The sequence below is a fragment of the Balaenoptera acutorostrata genome, chromosome 11 (genome assembly GCF_949987535.1).
Source record: "Balaenoptera acutorostrata chromosome 11, mBalAcu1.1, whole genome shotgun sequence".
Classification (NCBI taxonomy): Eukaryota; Metazoa; Chordata; class Mammalia; order Artiodactyla; family Balaenopteridae; genus Balaenoptera; species Balaenoptera acutorostrata.
Window position 1 is genome coordinate 2,991,000 of NC_080074.1, and position 18,396 is coordinate 3,009,395.

Here is an 18,396-nt window from a genome sequence, read left to right on the forward strand (position 1 = left end):
TGGATGGATGGATGGATGGATGGATGGATGGATGGATGGATGGATCAGTGGGTGAGTGGAGAAATGGGTGGATGGATGCAGGGACAGGTAGGAGGATGGACAGACAAAAAAGTAAACGAAACAACGTCTGGGATGGTCCTGAAAGTAGGCTGTGGCTCTAACCTTCCCACCGGAAGCCAGCTACTCCCGCGAGCAGCCAACCTCAGCCTGAGCCTGTGGGGCCACCGCTGTACCAGATCCCGTACGTGCTCCCAGCGCCTGGCAGAGGGCCTAGCACACAGGAGGCTTATGTTCCATTAGCACCGTTACTGATCAAACTGATGCATAAAAATGCGAACACATTCTGTGCCAGATAACCATTTCACAGAACAGAAATTTCAGTCGCATTCGTGTTTTATCCAGTTGAGTGCTACTTGGGAACTAGTGGAATCTGACAAATAAACTGTAATCTTTAAACTAAGATATTAGCCAAGTCGATCCCTTCCCTTCCTTTCCTGCCTCCCTCCCTCCCTCCCTCCCCAGGAAAACACAGCACAAAAAAATAATCCAATACTAAATACTAATACTAATCCAATACTAATCCAATCCCCAATACTAAACGTGGCCAACAAAGGAAAAACCTACACCTTGAACGAGGTGTTTGGTACCAATCTCTCAGCCCCATTTCTTCTCGCAGAATCGTGGTGCCTGCGATTGGGCAGGCGGGTTGGGGTGTGGCTGGGAGCCCAGGTATGGAGTTGGACTGCCCTGGGGTCTGGTCAGCTGTGTGACCCTGGGCGGTCCATCTCTGAACCCCAGATGTAGGGACAACCCCGCCCTCTGGCAGAGCTCTTTCAAGGATTAAAATGTTACACGTGAAGAGCACAGCGAGCTCTGCAGAAGACACACGAAACACGGGGCAGCCCTTAGGAGGGCTGGGATCTGGGCCTCTCACTGGGGAGAGCAGGACGGTGAGAACAGGGAACCTGACCAATGCCCTAACCCCGACCGTGGAGGCTGAATCCGAGGCCCCCGCCAGCTAGCGCCCGCTCAGGGCTGCCTGCTGGCTGGTAGTTGGGAGAAGCACGTGTTTTTTTGGGGGGGGGCCAAGTTCTCATAGGACCGACGCACCACCTCGGCACCAAGAACCACGTGGCAAGTGGCCCGCCACCAGCCCAGGCCAAGGGCAGCAACACCGAAGCATCCAGGACCACCCCCAGGGCCACCATGTCCGGCTGCCGGGCTGCAGGTGGAGGGCAGGCCGGGCAGGGGCAGCTCCCCAGGGCCTGGCCGGCTGCCACGCCAGGGAAGCTTCCAGGTAAACAGCCCGCTTCCTGAACCGCCCCACGTGACCCGGGAAACCCAGCTTAAAACAGGTGGAGCCAACTGGCCATCAGGAAAAAAGCGACAGTTCCACACACACACTCAGCGCCTGTGCGATCTGATTATTTCCACTGATTTCTAAATACATGCAGCTCAACTTCTGCTCAAAATTATGTCCACTGCTCCCAGGGAGGAGAAATCGCCTAAAGAGTCGCTGGGCTTCACTGGGGGCGCTGTGGCTGGTCCTCCCGCCCTGTCTCCAGCGTGACAGAGGTGTCACCTAACGATGCGGGGGGAGGGCGTGCAGAACCAGACGGGTATTTAAGAGTGCGACTCTAACCAAGGGCGACCATGTCACAGGAGGCGTCACGCTGTTTGACTTTGCGACACGTTCACAGGCTGGCGTGCACGTCCCAGCAGGAATGAGGTTTATTCCAACGGGATTATTTGGAGACATAAACCCAGCACTGGGGGCTCCCCTGGTGGCGCAGTGGTTAAGAATCCGCCTGCCAGTGCAGGGGACATGGGTTCGAGCCCTGGTCCGGGAAGATCCCACATGCCGCGGAGCAACTAAGCCCGTGCGCCACAACTACTGAGCCTGCGCTCTAGAGCCCGCGAGACACAACTACTAAGCCTGCGCCCTAGAGCCTGCAAGCCACAACTACTGAGCCCGCGAGCCACAACTACTGAGCCTCTGTGCTGCAACTACTGAGCCCGCGCGCCTAGAGCCCCGCGCTCTGCAACAAGAAAAGCCACCGCAAAGAGAAATCTGCGCACGGCAACGAAGAGTAGCCCCCACTCACCGCAACTAGAGAAAGCCCGCGTGCAGCAACGAAGACCCAACACGGCCAAAAATAAAAATAAATTAAATTAAAAACAAAAACAAAACCAGCACCAAGAGCCAAGCCTCTCCCCCGCAGCAACGCCTGAGTACAAACGTGCACGTCGGCTACGGCAGCACCAGTGCAGGCCCACGGCAAGCACTGACCCCCGGACAGGAAGTGGCCGAGACCAGATGAAGGAGTCTGCAGACAGGGGCTGGCCCGTCGCCCTGAGACCCCTGGGGAAGGTGGCTTCACACCTGTCCCCGTGGGTCACCCTCCGCACGGCCCCTATCGGGACCCCGTGGGAGCACAGTCTCAAAGCTCCCTGCGGAGAACAAGAAGGGTGGCAACCCCGGTATGACAGCGATGAAGGAGCTGGGGTCCTCCAGGGCACCTCAGTGCCTGGGCGACGTGGGTCCCGGGCGCGTACCCCGGATAGGGTGTGTGGGACATGTGGCCGCACGTGGTACCACGCCAGTGCCAACTGTATCCTCTGAGATGCTCCAATCAGCAACCTCCGCCCCAGACACCCCACCCAGCAGTTTCACCGGGGGGGAGTGGCCTTTGAAGGCCTGAGTCCTGGTTCCTAATCAGTCACTGATGAGCCCAGGGGTGACTCAGTGTGGACACACAGCAGTGAAACACACGACGTCAACTTCTGGCAAAGGCTCGGTGTGGGACTCATGAGGGTCTTTCCAGGCCAAGGGGCCCAAATCCAGGCTGGGCCACCAGGGGGGACGGCCACAGCCTCCAGAGCCGGCCGCACGTGGGTTCTAGGCTCCTGCCGAACAGGCAGCTGGGACACACACAGCTGTCCACTGACACCCCGAGGAGGCCCCCCAAGGACGTGCCGGCCTGGACGGGAAGAGGAGGCACCTGCTGGAGCCCTCGCCCCCCAAGGGACGACATGCCAAGCAGGGCCCCGGGGGGGGGGGCGGGGGGGCACTGCAGACACACGGTTCTCGCAGCTTCTCCAGGAAAACACACCCACGTCACGCCCAGCTGCAGGTACCCGCGGTCCGCTGCCTGACCCACTGCCATGCAAGGCCGAGGGCACGTGGGGTGGGGCGTGTGTCCTCAGCCGGAACACACAAAGCACACAGAGAGCAGTGGGCGGGGCCCAGTGCCTCCACTGTCACTTTCACAGGCTGTAACTCCGGGCGTTCTCCTTCAGGAAGGGTCGGGGGGCCTGGGGGGACCCTGAGATGCTCCACCTTCCCAACTCCTTGACTAAGATAGCGGGCCTCAGAACTATAGGGGACTAGGAACCCTTTAGGTGACAGGGACACCAGCGATGAGTCTCCACGAGCACCTGTGCTCCCGCTGCATCCGTGACAATCCTGAGAGCGGGTGCTGGTCCCCATCCCTCCGAGGAAGACGCTGAACCCCACACAGGGACACACTCTGGTCTCGGCTGTGAGGTTCGCCGGGGGCTGGAGGTGCTCAGCAGGGTGGGGTCCCTGCTTCGGGCGCAGAGTGTGAGGCTGGGGACGGGGGCAGCGTAGCTCCCGCAGACAGAGCCCCAGGAAAGCCTGCCCCAGCAGAGAAGGAAAGATGGGGGGCATGGTGGGGTCCTCAGCTCCCGTCTGCCTGCTGCGAGGGGCGTGAGGAAGGGCGGGAGGCCGGGTGTCCGCAAAGCTCCCGCATCCCGTCCAGCTGGACCCTCCACCCCCGCCGGCCCAGCTGAGGATCAGACACACTAAATAAGAGAAGAGCAAATATTGTTTCTTTGCATGAGGAATTACAAGATCAATGCAACTTCTTCTGTGTGCTATATCTCAAAAAACAAACACCCCGAAATTGAATTAAGAAATCCTATCGTGTTTGCCCTGAAAATCCTCAAACTAATTAGGGTAACAAAATGAACGTTCTGTACAGATCAAGGGCTTTTAGGATTGAAAGTGGATCGTAAGGCAGATTTCTTAGAGCACTTCCATCAGTTTCATCACATCGGTTATTTATGCGGCACGAGGGGAAAGGACTTGGTGAGCCCAGGACCTTGTGGCCGAGTTTTGCTACCTTTGCGCTGGACCCCCTCCAGGGGCCGGAACGGGTGAGCCAGGCCTGCGGGGGCGAGCGTGCCACCCGGTCACCACCGCGCCTGGACGGCAGCAGTCCCCACTCCAGGGCCCCGGGTGTGCTAGACAGTCCCCACCCCCCGCTGCTCTCTGAGTTCCTCTCGGGACCTGGTCCTGGGATGGGCGGTGAGTGGGGGGAAGTGGCCACCACTCGGGTTCACACGGGGGTGGTGGCCAGGGGTCGAGCCCAGGACTGCTGAGTCACCCGGGCTCTTTGTGCCCCAAGTCTCTGGATCCGAGGGGGCGTGTGTACAGCCCCATCCCCCAGAGATCTCCCGCCACCCACCGGAGCCTCCCAGGAAGGGCCTGGGCCGGGGCCATGGCCACAGTGGGGCTGAGGAGGGGTGGCCACGGCTGGGAGCCTCAGGAAACTGGCACCCGAGCCCTGCGGTCCCTGCGCTTCTCTGTGCCTCGTTTTCCAGCCTGAAAGGGGGAAATCTGAGGCCCCCAAAACCACCTGCTCCTGCCCGGGACCTGCTCTGCCAACTCCACCCAGCCACCCGGGCAGCCCCTAAACGGGTCCCCCTGGCCAACATCTCCAGCCCGGATGGCCCTATCAGGACGGTGCTGCCACATGGCCACGTCCTCAAGGATGAACGGAGCACGCACCCCTCCATACGGCGACCCCTCCCCGGCACAGAGCCCTGGGGGCCTGGGGGTGTGCGACGGCCACGTGGAAACCCAGGACGTGGTTAAATGAGGACCCAGGAGAGAGGACAGAACCCCCGCGAGGCACAGGGGCTCCTTCCACAAGGCAGCCCAGGAGCCAGCGGCTATCCCAGCTAATCCCGGGCTCGGCAAGAGGACACGGCCGAGGGACGTTTGATTTCTTTCTGTCCCAGGTTTACAGGAAGCGTCACAGGCTTCTCTGCCTTGGCAGCCCATGTAAGTGGCTGCTAAGCCTATTAGGGTCGGCTCCATCCCTCCAAGTTTTGCCACCAGAAAATCCTGAATCAGACCTGCCCACATCCAGGAAGCCTTCGAAGCAGTGCGGGGCCCATCGGCATCTGGGGAGGCAGAGTGCCGCCGACCAGCTGGCCCAAGAGCCACGCACGCTTCCCTTACACCCCGGCCAGCGCATCCACGCGGGGCGGCAGGCCCACCCCCAGGCCTGTGTGGTGGTGTTTCCACACTGGTGTTTTCATGCGGGTGTCCGTGGAAGGTGCAGGATGGACCGCGTGACAGCCGAGGGGGGGCTGTGAGGGAGACGTTTTAATAAGGCCCGAGATGTAATTACATTTCTTCAGGGACTGAACAGATGAGCTTCTCCGAGTTGATCTACCTTAGATATCACACACCATTAATGAGATAATAAGGGCCTTTCAATTAATGATTTGAATGGTGGGTGTAATTTTTTCTTTAATGGCAAGACTAATTCACAGCAGAAATGAGCAGGGAGAGAGATGCTCTCAGCTGCCCTCCACCTCACCTGTAGGGCCGGCCCGTCCTGATAGAGGCTCGGCTGGGAAACCTCCAGACCAAGTGGGCTGTGTCAGGATGCAATCCAGGCCCTGAAGGAGGGAAAGGGCCTCAGTGCTGGGGTTGGAATGTCACTCTCCACCAGGAAAGAGAAATTCTTCCTTTGTGAAAGGGAGGGAGGGGGAGGGACGGAGGAGGGAGGGAGAGGATGGGGGAGGGGAGGGGGAAAGGAGGATGGGGGAGGGGAGGGAGGGCAGGTGGAGGTGGGGAGGGGGAGGGAACAGGAGAGGAGGGAGGACCCACCAGTGCTCCCAGGGGTCCTAAAAAGCAGCCCTGCAGAACCAGAGTCACTCCCCCAGCAGATCCCAACTTTGCCTCACAAGCTGGAATTGCCTGGGCCTTCAGAGGCACCCAATAGTGAAAGCCAAAGCCTGCACCGCGGGCAGCCCTTGCTGGGCAAACTCTGGGGACCTGTGTCACGCTCAGGCTCTGGGGCCTGGGGACGGCCGCCCCAAGCAGCCCTCAGCAGGGCGGGCTCACAACCTGCTCGGTCCCTGACCCAGGGACTTTCAGAGACGCCACATAAGCAATTAAAATGCAGCCAAACTTCACAATAAATATACTTTTCCTTACACAGCATAAAAGGATTTTTAAAATTATTATTTTGAAATTATTTAGCGGCAAGTAATTCACTTAAGATCGGCTACGATTCCTAAGAAGTCCTTGTGTGTGCCGGGACTGCTGTGAAGTGACAAACTCTAACCCACGTTTATGCTCAAACATCGTCACGTTTAAATAAAGATGACGTTGAACAGTGAGTGAAATGGACAGGATGTTACTTTTTATAGATGTCACCTGAATGTTTGCTGACTTCACCTTTTGGAGCCCATTTTTTCCAAGTTGCAAAGAACACACGCTGCTTCCTGAGACTGCGGTGGCCGCCCTGCCCCAAGCTTGAGCCCAAACTGGGTCCTGAGTGAGGCTGAATCTCCACGTGAACTCGATGGCCATCCCAGGGAAGCTGCGGCCTCGGTTCAAAATGTGTCATGTAGGTAACCCACAGATCCTGAAGATTCTCCCAGGCCTGACAAACAGCGCCACGCTGCCACCCGACACGGCTGGGGCGTGGGAAACGGCCACCCTCGGCCCGGCCAGGCCCGCTTGCAGACTGAGGACGAGAGCTTACGGGTCTGAGCTGCGAGCTGACTCTGGACCCCCAGCTGGGGGGACCCCCAGGGAGGCGCAGCCCTCAGAGGGGCGCTGGCAGCCGGCTCCTGGTCACTCCGCACTGACGGTCAGAGCGCCTTCCGCCGAGAGGAAGAGCACGTGAACCCGGGAGAGGCGGACAGCAAGGGCCCAGCTCCAGCCTCGTCTCTCAGAGGAGGCCTGGTGGCCCCGCTGTGCCCACAGCATCCCTGCCCCGCGAGGCAGTGCCTCCGGCTTCCCCGTGTGTCCAGGGCTCAGCCCAGGAAGACGCAACCCGCCCGCCAGGAGAGAGGCAGCGGCAGGCCGAGGAGTTTCTTGTCCGCTTTGTGGCCGTGGATCTTACAGGAAACAGCAGCGGCCCAGCCGCGGAGCTCACACCCCTGTGTGTGTCACAGCGCCATCAGGAGGACGCGGGGTGGGTTCACTGCTGGCCTGGCCCCTGCAGCAGATTCCGCATTTCCGCACTTCGAGAGGAACCCACTTCCACCTGCCAAGGACACTCCCTTCCAGCAAGATCATAAACACACACGGCACTTCCTGTGCACCCAGGTAAGCAGGACGGGACACCGGAGCCGGAGGGAACTGAGCACCCACCCGTGGCGCCCGTGCGTGGCGGTGCCTCCGCGTCACTGCGGGCCCCAGTCCCCTGGATCGGGACCCCTGGGGTCGAGAGCCAGGGACCATGGGCTCAGGAGCACGTGGAGCCCATGGTGACGGGGCAAGCAACGCAGAGCCTGAGAATCACCACCGAAGGGGCGACAGCGCTCATCACGGCATCCCCCGCAAGAAGAAAAAGAAAATCGGGCACAGGGAGCAGGTGCGGACAGGCCCCCAGCTCTGCCCCACGGGCGCTGCCGGCTCAGGCTGTCCGTACAGGCATGTGCACTTTCACTAGGGCCCGAGGCCAGGTGTGGCCAGGCGTGGCCTGGTGACGCTCGGACACAGAACGGCCCGCGGGCTCTCCAGGTGGCAGTCAGCGGCCTGGGTGCAGCCCCAGGGCCACCAGGCCCAGCGGGGCCCCGCGGGCTCGGGTTCCATGTGCTCATCCCCCGGAGAGAGCAGGACCCGCCGCAGTGAGGGCTCATTTAATAAGAGCACAGCCATGTCTGAGGATGGTCGTGGGACACAGGCTCCACCTCTGTTCTTCAAACGCCCGCGGAGAGGGCAGTTCTTAAAGGGACACGACCCGTGGGAGGGCAGGGGCCACCAGGGGGCTGGGTGGAGGCGGGGGCGGGAACCCAGGGAGGGGTGGGGACAGCCAGCCCCTGCCTCCCCTCCCACTCGTCACTCGCTGAGACTGCCAAGTGCACCGCCACCCGCAGGGGCCTGTCCTCGGGGAAGACGGAGAACTACGGAAACGTGTCACGGACACTGGGGTGGCAGGAGGGGCGGGCGGGCGTCAAGGCGAATACCTCAGATCGGCGAGTCCAGGCCAGCGCACGGGCGGTGGGGGGGCACGGCAGGGGGTGAGGACCACCTGTCCCAAAGACAACACGCACCTGGCACTCTCCGAGACCGGGCACCTCGATCGGCAAGCCTGGCACGTGGACGGTCACTCCCTCCGCGGCCCAGTCCCTCCTGCCCCGCAGAGAAGGTGCTGCCGCGGGCACCGCACTGTTCCAACGGACCACAAGGCGGACCACCCACCCTGCCACCCACCCAGCACCGTGCGAGCCCTCTTTCCTAAGAGCTTCACGACGTCACACTAGACTGCGCGGCAAGGGGTCGGCCACCTCCACGGCCACGCACACCCACACTTCAGCACGCATGCCACCCACGGGAGCACAGGAAGGCACGATCCACGGAAAGATTAGTTTTCAATTGACCCGATTTTGTCTTTAAAATGTCTTGAAATGGTGAAGAAAGAGACAATTGATCTTTACGTTGACATTTCCTGACATTTGCTGCTTCAAATGAACACAAGATGAAATACAAACCGTTGGAGGTTAACCCGTGGAAGGCCACTCGGCAGAACAAAGTCAGTGCCGCTTGACAAAGACGCACACCCTGCCCCGGGGCCATTCCTCTGACCCAGCGGAGGGGATGACGCCAGGGAACTAATTAGCTGCCTCGGGGGACTGAGTGCACCATGGATCAAAACGGCAACGGACTTGCCCAGGAGGTGCTGGAGCTCCAAACGCAGGCGAGCAGGACGGCGCTGGAGGCGAGGCTGTGACCCCACGCTTGAGGCGTCAGTGACGGGGCGTCGGGTGGCCCCCCACGGACGGAGGGCAGGAGGATCTTCCGGAAGGTCCCGCCGACTCTGCCAACTGGTTTCAGAGCGAAGGAAAGGAACGGAGTTGGGACGGGCAAAGGCGCGCAAGGCGGCCCCTCCATCCTGTCGGAGGCCCCGAGACCTCACGGTCGTGGACACCCCACACCTACGGGGCAGAGGACACTCGCCGGGGGTGACGGCCCCCGCAGGTGTGAGCACAGGCTGTCTCCACTCCACCCGCTTCCACGCGTAATTCTAAAGCTGCGGCTGATCTTCAAAGGCCCGGAAGTCCAACCTGACAAAGTCTCTAGCTGACGAGCGTTTACGTGGAGGCCTCTGGCAAAGCAAACAAATTCCACGGGGCTGGGCCAGAGGCCGAGCACACCGGGTGCCGGCGTCCAGGCCGGAGGACACGTAATGGGCGAGGGCAGGTGAGCGGTGAGGTCGCTTGGCCCTGCGTCTGCATGCCGAGCCCGGCTCGGTCTCCTCAAAGATCAGGCTTTGCATCTTGTTGTCTTTCTTTCTGTCTTTGTAAATCAGAGATGCCCCAGAGATTCTTTTAATGGCTTTACTAGTAGGCTCTTTACCAAAGATCCCAGAAGTCTGCGGTGAGGTGCATTTAGGGTGGCCTGCTGAGTGCAGGCCCGGGCCAGGGGATGGGGAGGCCAGCTGGGAGGGGGCTTGAAGGTCATGTACTGGAATCCAGCCCAGTCTGCACACAGATCCGGCATGGTTATTTAGAAATGACCTCTTCTAACCCCTTCTCTGATGATAAGGAACCGATGACTTGGCAGAAAGAAGACTGGTCCAATGAGTACAACACAGGCTTTAAGGATGACCGATGGGCTAGACCAGGCGGGGCCAGAACCCTCCATCACGGCCACCTGGCCAAAGGGAGGGGACAGCTGGGGCGCCGTGCGCAGCTTCCAAGCCGCCACGGGCAGGCGGGAGCACACCGGTGGGCACTGGGAGTCCTCACGTGAGACGGACACACTTCTTGCCCCTGGGGACCACGTGGTGTGCATGCCTGTGTCTGCATGGGCACATGTGTGTGAGCTGAGGGACAGAGTCTGCGGGGATCCCGGTGCAGTGGGACACCTGCTGAGACGTCCAGAGGACACTCAAGGACCTCGGAGCCCAGCGTCACTGAGCAGGGCCCCCAGCCAGGCATCTCACTAAGGGGTCTCACCTGCTTAAGGCGGGAATTAACCCGAGTGAGAAAATCATGCTGACCACTCACTGAGAGGACGTGGAAAATACAACAAACATTCAAACAGGAAAATTAAAATATCCATAATTCTACTAACCTAAACTAAATGACGCAAACACTGTGACCTGCTTCTGTTAAGTCTTTTTTAATTTTTTATTTATTTATTTATTTTATTATTTATTTGGCTGTGCTGGGTCTTAGTTGCAGCGTGTGGGATATAATTCCCTGACCAGGGATTGAACCTGGGCCCCTGCATTGGGAGTGTGGAGTCTTAGCCACTGGACCACCAGGGAAGTCCCTGTTAAGTCTTTCTATTGTGCATATAAGACAAGCAAACTTGGGATCATTTCTACATGTATATATACATGTAAATATATATGCATTTTATATATATGTACACATGTAGGTGTGTTCCCTATATGTGTAGTGTATAGATTTGTAATGTTGAACACATGTACACATATTTTATATACATATGCAGATTGTTTACATGTGTAGGTCATGTGTGCATCTTACATGTGTATACATGTGTTTATACACGTGTATATACATAGACGTGTGTGTTTTACATGTATGGACATATATAGATGTGTGTGTGTGTGTGTGTGTGTGTGTGTACGTGTGTAGATGTGTGTGATTTCGGGTCACACTTTTCCCCCCACACAGAAATATCCTGAGAGCACTTTCCAACATCAGTGACTAATATTTGAAGATGTGATTTTTGGTAGTTAGAAAATATTTCAGCCAGCAACATACGATAATCCAGGGCACTCTTCTGCCAACGTTGGATATTTAGGCTTTTGACGATTTGTTTTCCCGTAATTATAAGCAAGCGGAATTACCGGATCAAAGGTAAGGCTCTTGACATAGATTATTAACAGCTCTCCAGAAAGGTTGTATCTTACACCCCTTGTAGGAATGAAGGAACAGGCCTGCTTTATGCCAACTTCACCGATTTTAAGAAAGTGCATTTTAAAGAGCATCGCTAAGTTGACAGGTAGCATCTGTTTCAACTTTCAGTTCTTCACATATGATCGGGGGACATCTCAGGTTTCCTGGACAGCCTGTCTCACCGTACTGATCATCTCCACCCACTGTCTTTCCCACGCAGACATTTTCTTCTTAGTTATTTTGTTTATGATCTTTCAGACATACAGACATTTACTATTTCAAGGCTTAGCTTAAAACGTGTCACCTGAGAGAGAGCTGGCACTTTCTCAGCTTAGGCACCTGGGACCATTTGCAATAATTTGGGGTGTTTCGGTCCCCAAAGTCATATATGTTCTAGCCCCAACTGAGTGGGAGGGTGAGGCTGTGGCTGGGAATTCTCCAGGGAGACTTTCCTTCATTCCTGTCCCATTCAGAGCCAAGTCTTAGAGAAGCAAGAATCCACACGCCCAGCTCTGTGTGTCGGGCTTGCTCGCTTGGGTTCACGGGTCCTGACTCACGCAGAGGGTTTCTCACTCAGCATCCACCTGCTCAGGCTCTAGGTTCTCTTTGGTGCCCTGTGCCAGGCTGTCTACACTTGGGGGCTGCCCACCCCCCCAGCAGAAGCCAGCAGCTGCCCTCAGGGCCAGCACCAGTTCCATGCTGGCTACTCCTTGAAGAGTCCACAAATTTTGAAAATCCACTTTTCATGTCCATGGTGTGTGTGTGTGTGTGTGCATGTGCCACATGGGGGAGGACGAGGGGGGCGTCACTGAGCACTTAGTCGTCATCCTGCAGAAACAGAAGGACACTGCAGATTTTATGGGACAGTCCCTGGTCTTTCCCCAGGTACTCGAGGTTGTCGATTTGAGATATTCTTTAGCATGGCAAGATGAATGTTCTCTTATTTCTGCTTTACTAAGAGTAGGGTTGGTTCTTCCTTTCTGTTAAACTCAGGAGAAGCTACGGAACCTCTTAAGACCCCCCGTGCCTTGATGCCGCCGGTTTACTGCTAGGATGTTACAACAACAGTGAGCGGGGAGGAGTGCACACAGCTGCCCTGACCTTGGGGGGCCTGGCTGCAAGGCTGCCCCTGGCTGGCATCTGGAGCTTGGCTCCTGCAAGCTGGAGCTGTGTCTCCGGGGCCAGCCTGCCAAGACTGCCTGCACCAACCACAGGATGCACGGTGGGCACTGGCTGTCCTTCCGGGATCTGGAATTTTGGTGGGCAGAGGGTGCCTCCGCCACCTGCCCCAGTAAAAACCTTGGGCCTGGGCTTCCATCAGCTCCTGGAGGGAGGCGGGCTCTGCGGGGCTCGGGCGGGGAGGGCGTGAGGAGCCACTCATCAACCCACTTCCTAAGCCATCCATTTACTTTATCATTGGTCCCTTCACTGCCTTGTATCATAAGCCAACTTGACTTTTCCATCTCTAACTTCTTCAGTTAAAGAGTTACTAGGCTTTTTAAAAAAATGTTTTTAAATAATAAAAAGCATTTCGCCCATGAATTTGTTTACAAGCCCAGCACAGGCCACACCCCACACGTTTGTTTTTTTCCCTTTGCAGGTCACCAATTATTAGGGCGTTTTGAGTATTCTGTGATGGGGCTGATTGAGGTTCACTGATAGAAGAAGGGGACCAAGAACTGCAAATGTGAACTTTACAGACAGTAAAGAGGAGTCTATAAGGTCCCATGTGTTTTTAAATTTACTCTATAATTACAGGATCACTTTCATCTTGACCCACGTATTTTGAAGAGGGCTCTCTCATTTCCAAACGCTTGATTACTCAGGTTTAACTTTATTATCTAGTTTTAAAGGATTATGCTCAGCAAGTGCGGTCCGTATTATTCCGGTTTTTCGGAACTTGACAATTTTTATGGTCTAGATCAGATGATTAATTTTGTAAATGCTCCACGAACTCTTAAACACAGATGCGTCTCCTCCTGCCGCTGCTCCACGCGACGTCTTTCTGTTTGTAAAGTTTTAGACTCAGGCTTAACCTGCAGACAGAGGGAGACTTTGACAAAGTGAGACGTGGACCTCCGCGTCCAACGCCCCAGAGCCTCTGCCAGACAACGTCTAACAGCAGAGGCACCTCCGAGCCGCGGGCCGCGCTGCGCACTGTGGCTGCTTCCCCCTCGAAGTCCACGGGAAGACCGCCAACCTCGCTGCCCCCGAGTCTGCGCGGGCTGCCCACCCGTCCCTCTGGGTTCCACGTGCCTCACACCCTGTGGGCGTGTCCATCTACCCACCCCTCCGCGCCCCCCACCTCCCCCCCAGGCCCGCCCCCGCCCCCTTAGGGCTCCTCCTCCAGCCTTACGGCCCCGCCTCCTACTGCACGGGTCCCGTTCCCACCCCTGGCTCCCTCGTGCCCTCTCGGGCTCCTCTCCCGATCACCATGCACACCCTGAGCCCGCACGCTCAGCCCCAGCCTCACTGACTCACTTCCCTTGCAGCGCAGGCCGGTACCTGATCCGCTCCAGATCCGGGTCCCTGGATCTAGCGCCCCAACCTGCTCCCGCACCTGACCCCTGGCCTCACAATACACAGCGCCCTGCTGTCCCCGCTCACTACACCCCCAGCCAGCCCAGCCCCTCGTGCGTGGAAACGGAGTCTCGTGACAGACAGCACAGGGCCCGGCGCAGAGGGAGGGCCTGAGGGGACACCAGAGCAGACAGACGCCTCCCCCTGGGCGCTGCCCCTGCCTGTCCCCACCTGGTCCCCGCCGAGCGGCAACCTGCGATCGAAGGAGACAAGGGGAAGGGCCTGTGCGAGAGGAGGCCCCACCGCCAGGGGTGCGGGGCATGGCGGCCACCACTAACACACTGAGCACCCCCCCCGTGGACCGGCTGGGGTTTCCAGGCGGGGCCCTACACCCGGCCTCACCGGGGCTCACAGCCTCCCGGGGCTGGCGGCCACCACGCACGCACGGGAAGCCGTTTCTCCCCGTGAGGCTCGTCGTTCATCAACATATATGCAGCAGCCGATTACCTTCTCAGAAATATTTACAGACCTCTGAGCTCCCGAGGTCCCCGCAGAGAAGGTCCCTGATTTCACTGGAAGTTCCACGCTCTGTTCACCATAAATTAATTGCTTTGTCTACTCTGAAAAACAAAGCACTGCATGCTGCTGCCTCTTTTGCATCTAAGGGACTTGGCCTCTTCTAAATCCAGAAGCACGATGCCAGCTCCTACGAGGGGAGAAACTTCGATGTCACAAAGCACCTCTGCACCCACGCTGCCGGGTCACACCCCCGGGAGGCAGTGGGGTAGGAGTGATCCCCCCTGGGTGCTGCCCTCCCCACCAAGCAGCAGGGCCAGGGTGAACCAGGCTCTGCGGGCTGTGAATGAGGACCAGGGGGGCCGCACGGGGGCTGTCAGACCCCCGATGTCCTGGGACACCAGGACAAACTAAGCAGCTCAGACTTTGGGGGGATAAACTAGAATGATTTTCTAGGGTCGCTCGTTACCAACTGTTTTATAAGCTGCCCTTATGAATCAGCCAAAGAGCCCGGTAAGGCCAGCACCCCCAGCTCACCTGCATCCCCGTCGGAGAGGAGGAGCAATCAGGGGCACGTGGCAGCTCTGGTTCAGGACCTGAGCCCAGCCCTTCAAAGGCATCTTCAGCCACGTGCACGCGAGAGGGGCAGTGGGGGGTCTTGGTCGCTCACCCTCTCTGGGCCCCAAGTTCTTACCGTGGGGCACCCCACAGAGGGCAGGGACCAGGTCAGCGTGCCAGCCGCACCGCCAGGGGACACAGACTGGGCACGGGGGGCTCCTTCCCCCACAGGCCCTACAGAATCTGGTTAGAAAAAGGCAGCCGGGGAGAATCAGGCTGCGGGCGCTGAGGCGGGGACCTCCGTGGCTGGCGGGGTGAGGACAGGGGGCTGGGGGAGGAGGCCGGCTCCGGACACCCAGGGTGCAGCGCCTGCGGGCTGCATTCGGGCAGAGCTGGGGACCCGTCACCTGCAGGACGGATGGCACAAGGTCTGCCCGGGGGACAGCGAATCCTCGGGGAAAAGTACAAGGTCCCTGGGGCACCAGACCTCAGGGCAGGAGTGATCATCCGCTCCGGGAGGTGCCTCCCTCCAACCAGGTGACCCAGCAACCCTCTCGGAGGTCCGCAGAACTGGACGCAACCAGAGCCCTGCGCAGGCCTGGGCAGGGCTCAGAAGCCGAAGCACACGAGAAGAGGCAGGACCCCGACTTCACGAGGCTTTTGGGAACTGGACGCAGGGAGCCAAGCCCATGCCCTCCCGCCAAAAGCACCCACACCGCTGGGCGTGCTGAACTAGGAGGCCTCCGTCCTTCTCCTGAAGACGCCCCTCAGGAAATGACTGCTCCCACGGAGATGACACGGCAGTGTGCCACTTCCCCAGGGGCAAATCACGATTCTGCAGAGCGAGGGCCCTTCAAGCCTTTTCCATGGGTGTCCCACTGTTGGACCCTCAAGCTGTCTTCCGTGCACACAGAATCATGCTCCTAAGGTGCCACAATTGCACACGCAATTGCCCCGTGCCCACCAGGGCTCCAAAGGTGCTTTATTTATTTGTTTTCTCTTCTTGTTTACTTTCCCATTCAGTTCCATTCCCCACAACGCAGTGTGTTCACAACACGCCCTGCATCCAACCCCATGACACCCAGGCCTGAGTCCATCCTGAGTTTGGGGGAGAATCGACCTCACGGCTCCTCCGAGTTCTGGTGCACCGGCTGCTGCGCTGTGCTTGTCCCCCGGCCTCGGTGAACCTCGAGTTAAGCGAGCAGGGCCCTGAGGAGGCCAGCAAAGCGTTCTAACCAGCCACCCAGTAGCGCTCTCCAGTTACAACAGGGCAGCGTCTCTGGTCAGACAGCAACACGAGAGCGAGGGGCAAGGGGCTCGTCTTCACGTCTTCCAAGGCCACCAGGGACGCAGCCACGGCAGGTGGGGCGGCCACACTGCAGAGCCCTGGGCAGCCCTCCACGGGCTCCTGTGCGTGGGCCGGGAAGACAGGAAGGCCAAGCGGGGCGGCCCAGGAAGGGCCAGAGCCGGCCCAGCACCGCCTGCCCGTGGGCACCTCCTCCCACCCAGCTCAGGGACCCTGGCGTCCAGGGCTGCTCCTAGTGGCCCTGGACCCTGGCAGCACCGTCCCTGTTTGCAGAGCAGGAGGAAGAAACGGAGGGCAAGACCCTTTGCACGAGGTCACTACCAGCTTCAGGTCCCTGTCCCCAGCCGGGACTCACGCCAGCGGGCAAGGGCCATTTCTCGGGCACGCGAGGCTCAGGGGCCGCCCAGCGGTGGGGGTCACAAGCGGCTCCTGGGACAATGACGAGCCTTGGGCTCAGCGCACCCCCTACACTCTTTCCGAACCACCGCCCCCCACCAGGTGCGGGCCCTGCGAGGGCAGTGATGTCTGGCTGGGGCCTCCCGGAACCGCTTCCCCAACCAGAGAAGCCCCAGCGTAACTGAGGCAGCGACACCTGAGACACCGTCAGCCTGGGGGACTCGGGCACCTGCATCACCTGTCGTCCAGGTGAGAGCTGGCCGGGTGCAGGCGTGGACGCTGACCCTGGTCACCAGGGAGGCGGGGCCCTTCTCCCTTCCAACCAACGGCCCGGCCGGCCTACGGGCTCTCCCGCACCTCCATGGACAGCGGGCCCTCGGGGGGCCCCGTCGGCCGCCTGCGGTCACCCCCCCGCACTCGGCGACGCAGGCCGGTGCCGGGCTCTCTCGGAACCTCCACGTGCCCGACACAGAGTGACCCGGGGGACCGCAGGCCTCCCATGAGCCCAAGGGGGCAGGGCAGGAGGCTGCCTTCTCCCCAGTTCACAGACAGCGACCGGAGGTGAGAAGAGGCAGGGCGGGGGCGAAGGCCGCCCTGGAGCCAGGCCCCCGCAGCGCGGCACCCGCGGGCACGGCCAGGCCCGTGCTGACAGCAAGGGCAGGAACCGGGATGAGAAAAGGGACCAGGTCTCCCCATCTAGCACCTCGGGGCGGGGCAGGCTGGGCGCTGGGCTCTGCTGGCCCAGGCAGAGGCCCTCCCTGTCCACCGTCTCCTGGTGGCCGAGATGGAAAGCCCCCGGGCGCTGCGGCAGGGCGGGGTAGCTCCCCACGGCCCTCGGCGGGTGGCGCAGGGTCCTCAGAGCGTCTGACAAGTACGGGAGCTGAGGGACCACGGGCCAAGCGAGCTGCCCAGTGTCACCACACTGTGGCCTGGGACAACAGGGCCTCCTTCCCTGTCCCCTCACCTGAAAGATGAGGGGCTCGAGGAGGTGAAGCAGCCAGAGAGTGACCCCCAGCCAGTGAGGGGCAGAGCCTGGTCCCTGGTCCCCTCCGCTGGTGTCTCCTCACTGCAGCCCAGGCGGCCCGCTCTCCCAGGGGTCAACACCGCACACAGTACCACCGCACAAGGCACACCTGGGGGCGGGGACGGGGTGGGGGCTCGGCCCACCTCGAGCCCCTGGGTCGAGCACAGAGCCTCTGATGGATGGGGGCGGGTGTAGCTCTCCCACTGAACCGCTGAGGAAACGTGGCTCAGAGAGGCTAAGCAACCACCCCTGGGTCACACAGCTACCAAGTGCCGGGCAGCCAGGCCATCTGATCACGCGGCCAGCCCCTTCCCTAATGCCCCACTCCCCACAGCTGTCACGAGGCTCCCAGGAGGCTCCCAGGAGCCCCCTGGCCATTCTGCTGAGGACACACACCGGCCGGCTCAGGGGGTATCTCCTGGAGTCCATGACAGCACGTTTAATAAGACCAGTGTCGGCAGAGCCCAGGCCCCATGTGATCTGTGCCCTCGGCCGTGGAGTCTCAGGCGGCAGGTCAGCGGTGACCACAGGCAGCCCGTCTCCAAGCTCCTCCACAAATAACCCTGTGAACTAAATCTAATATACCTCCCTCCCAGCAGGAAATCACACTCGGGTTCTTCTGAAAAGGCATTTACTTACTTGAAAATCTCTTTCTTCCAGTATTTCTTTCCTCCATCTCACGAGAAAAGCAGCACACACGTACAAGTGGAAATGCGCGAAGCCCTCGGGTTCCGACTGCAAGAGAGAATAGCCGAGAAGGTCAGCGTGCAGCCCAGACAGGCCGGCCGGGAACACGGAGCCGGGCCAGCTTGCTCGCTTTTTTACTCAAGGCCTTCGTTTGTAATCCTCATCTCATTAAAATAAGGACGATTTTCTCTCTCATCGGGCAGCGGGACACAGCGGATGTGCCCGGCGACCGGGTGCTCGCTTG

The 18,396-nt window shown here is 59.3% G+C and overlaps 1 protein-coding gene across 4 annotated transcripts in view; it reads right to left on the reverse strand.

Annotated features, from left to right (window-relative positions):
- The window catches only part of TBC1D22A (TBC1 domain family member 22A), a 316,566-nt gene that overhangs the window by 14,362 nt on the left and 283,808 nt on the right, over positions 1 to 18,396 (reverse strand). For all 4 annotated transcript variants that reach the window (XM_057557200.1, XM_057557199.1, XM_057557201.1 and 1 more), the window contains one exon: positions 18,105 to 18,200. In XM_057557200.1, coding sequence (XP_057413183.1) covers positions 18,105 to 18,200 — 96 coding nt within the window. The remainder of the gene's footprint in view (positions 1 to 18,104; positions 18,201 to 18,396) is intronic.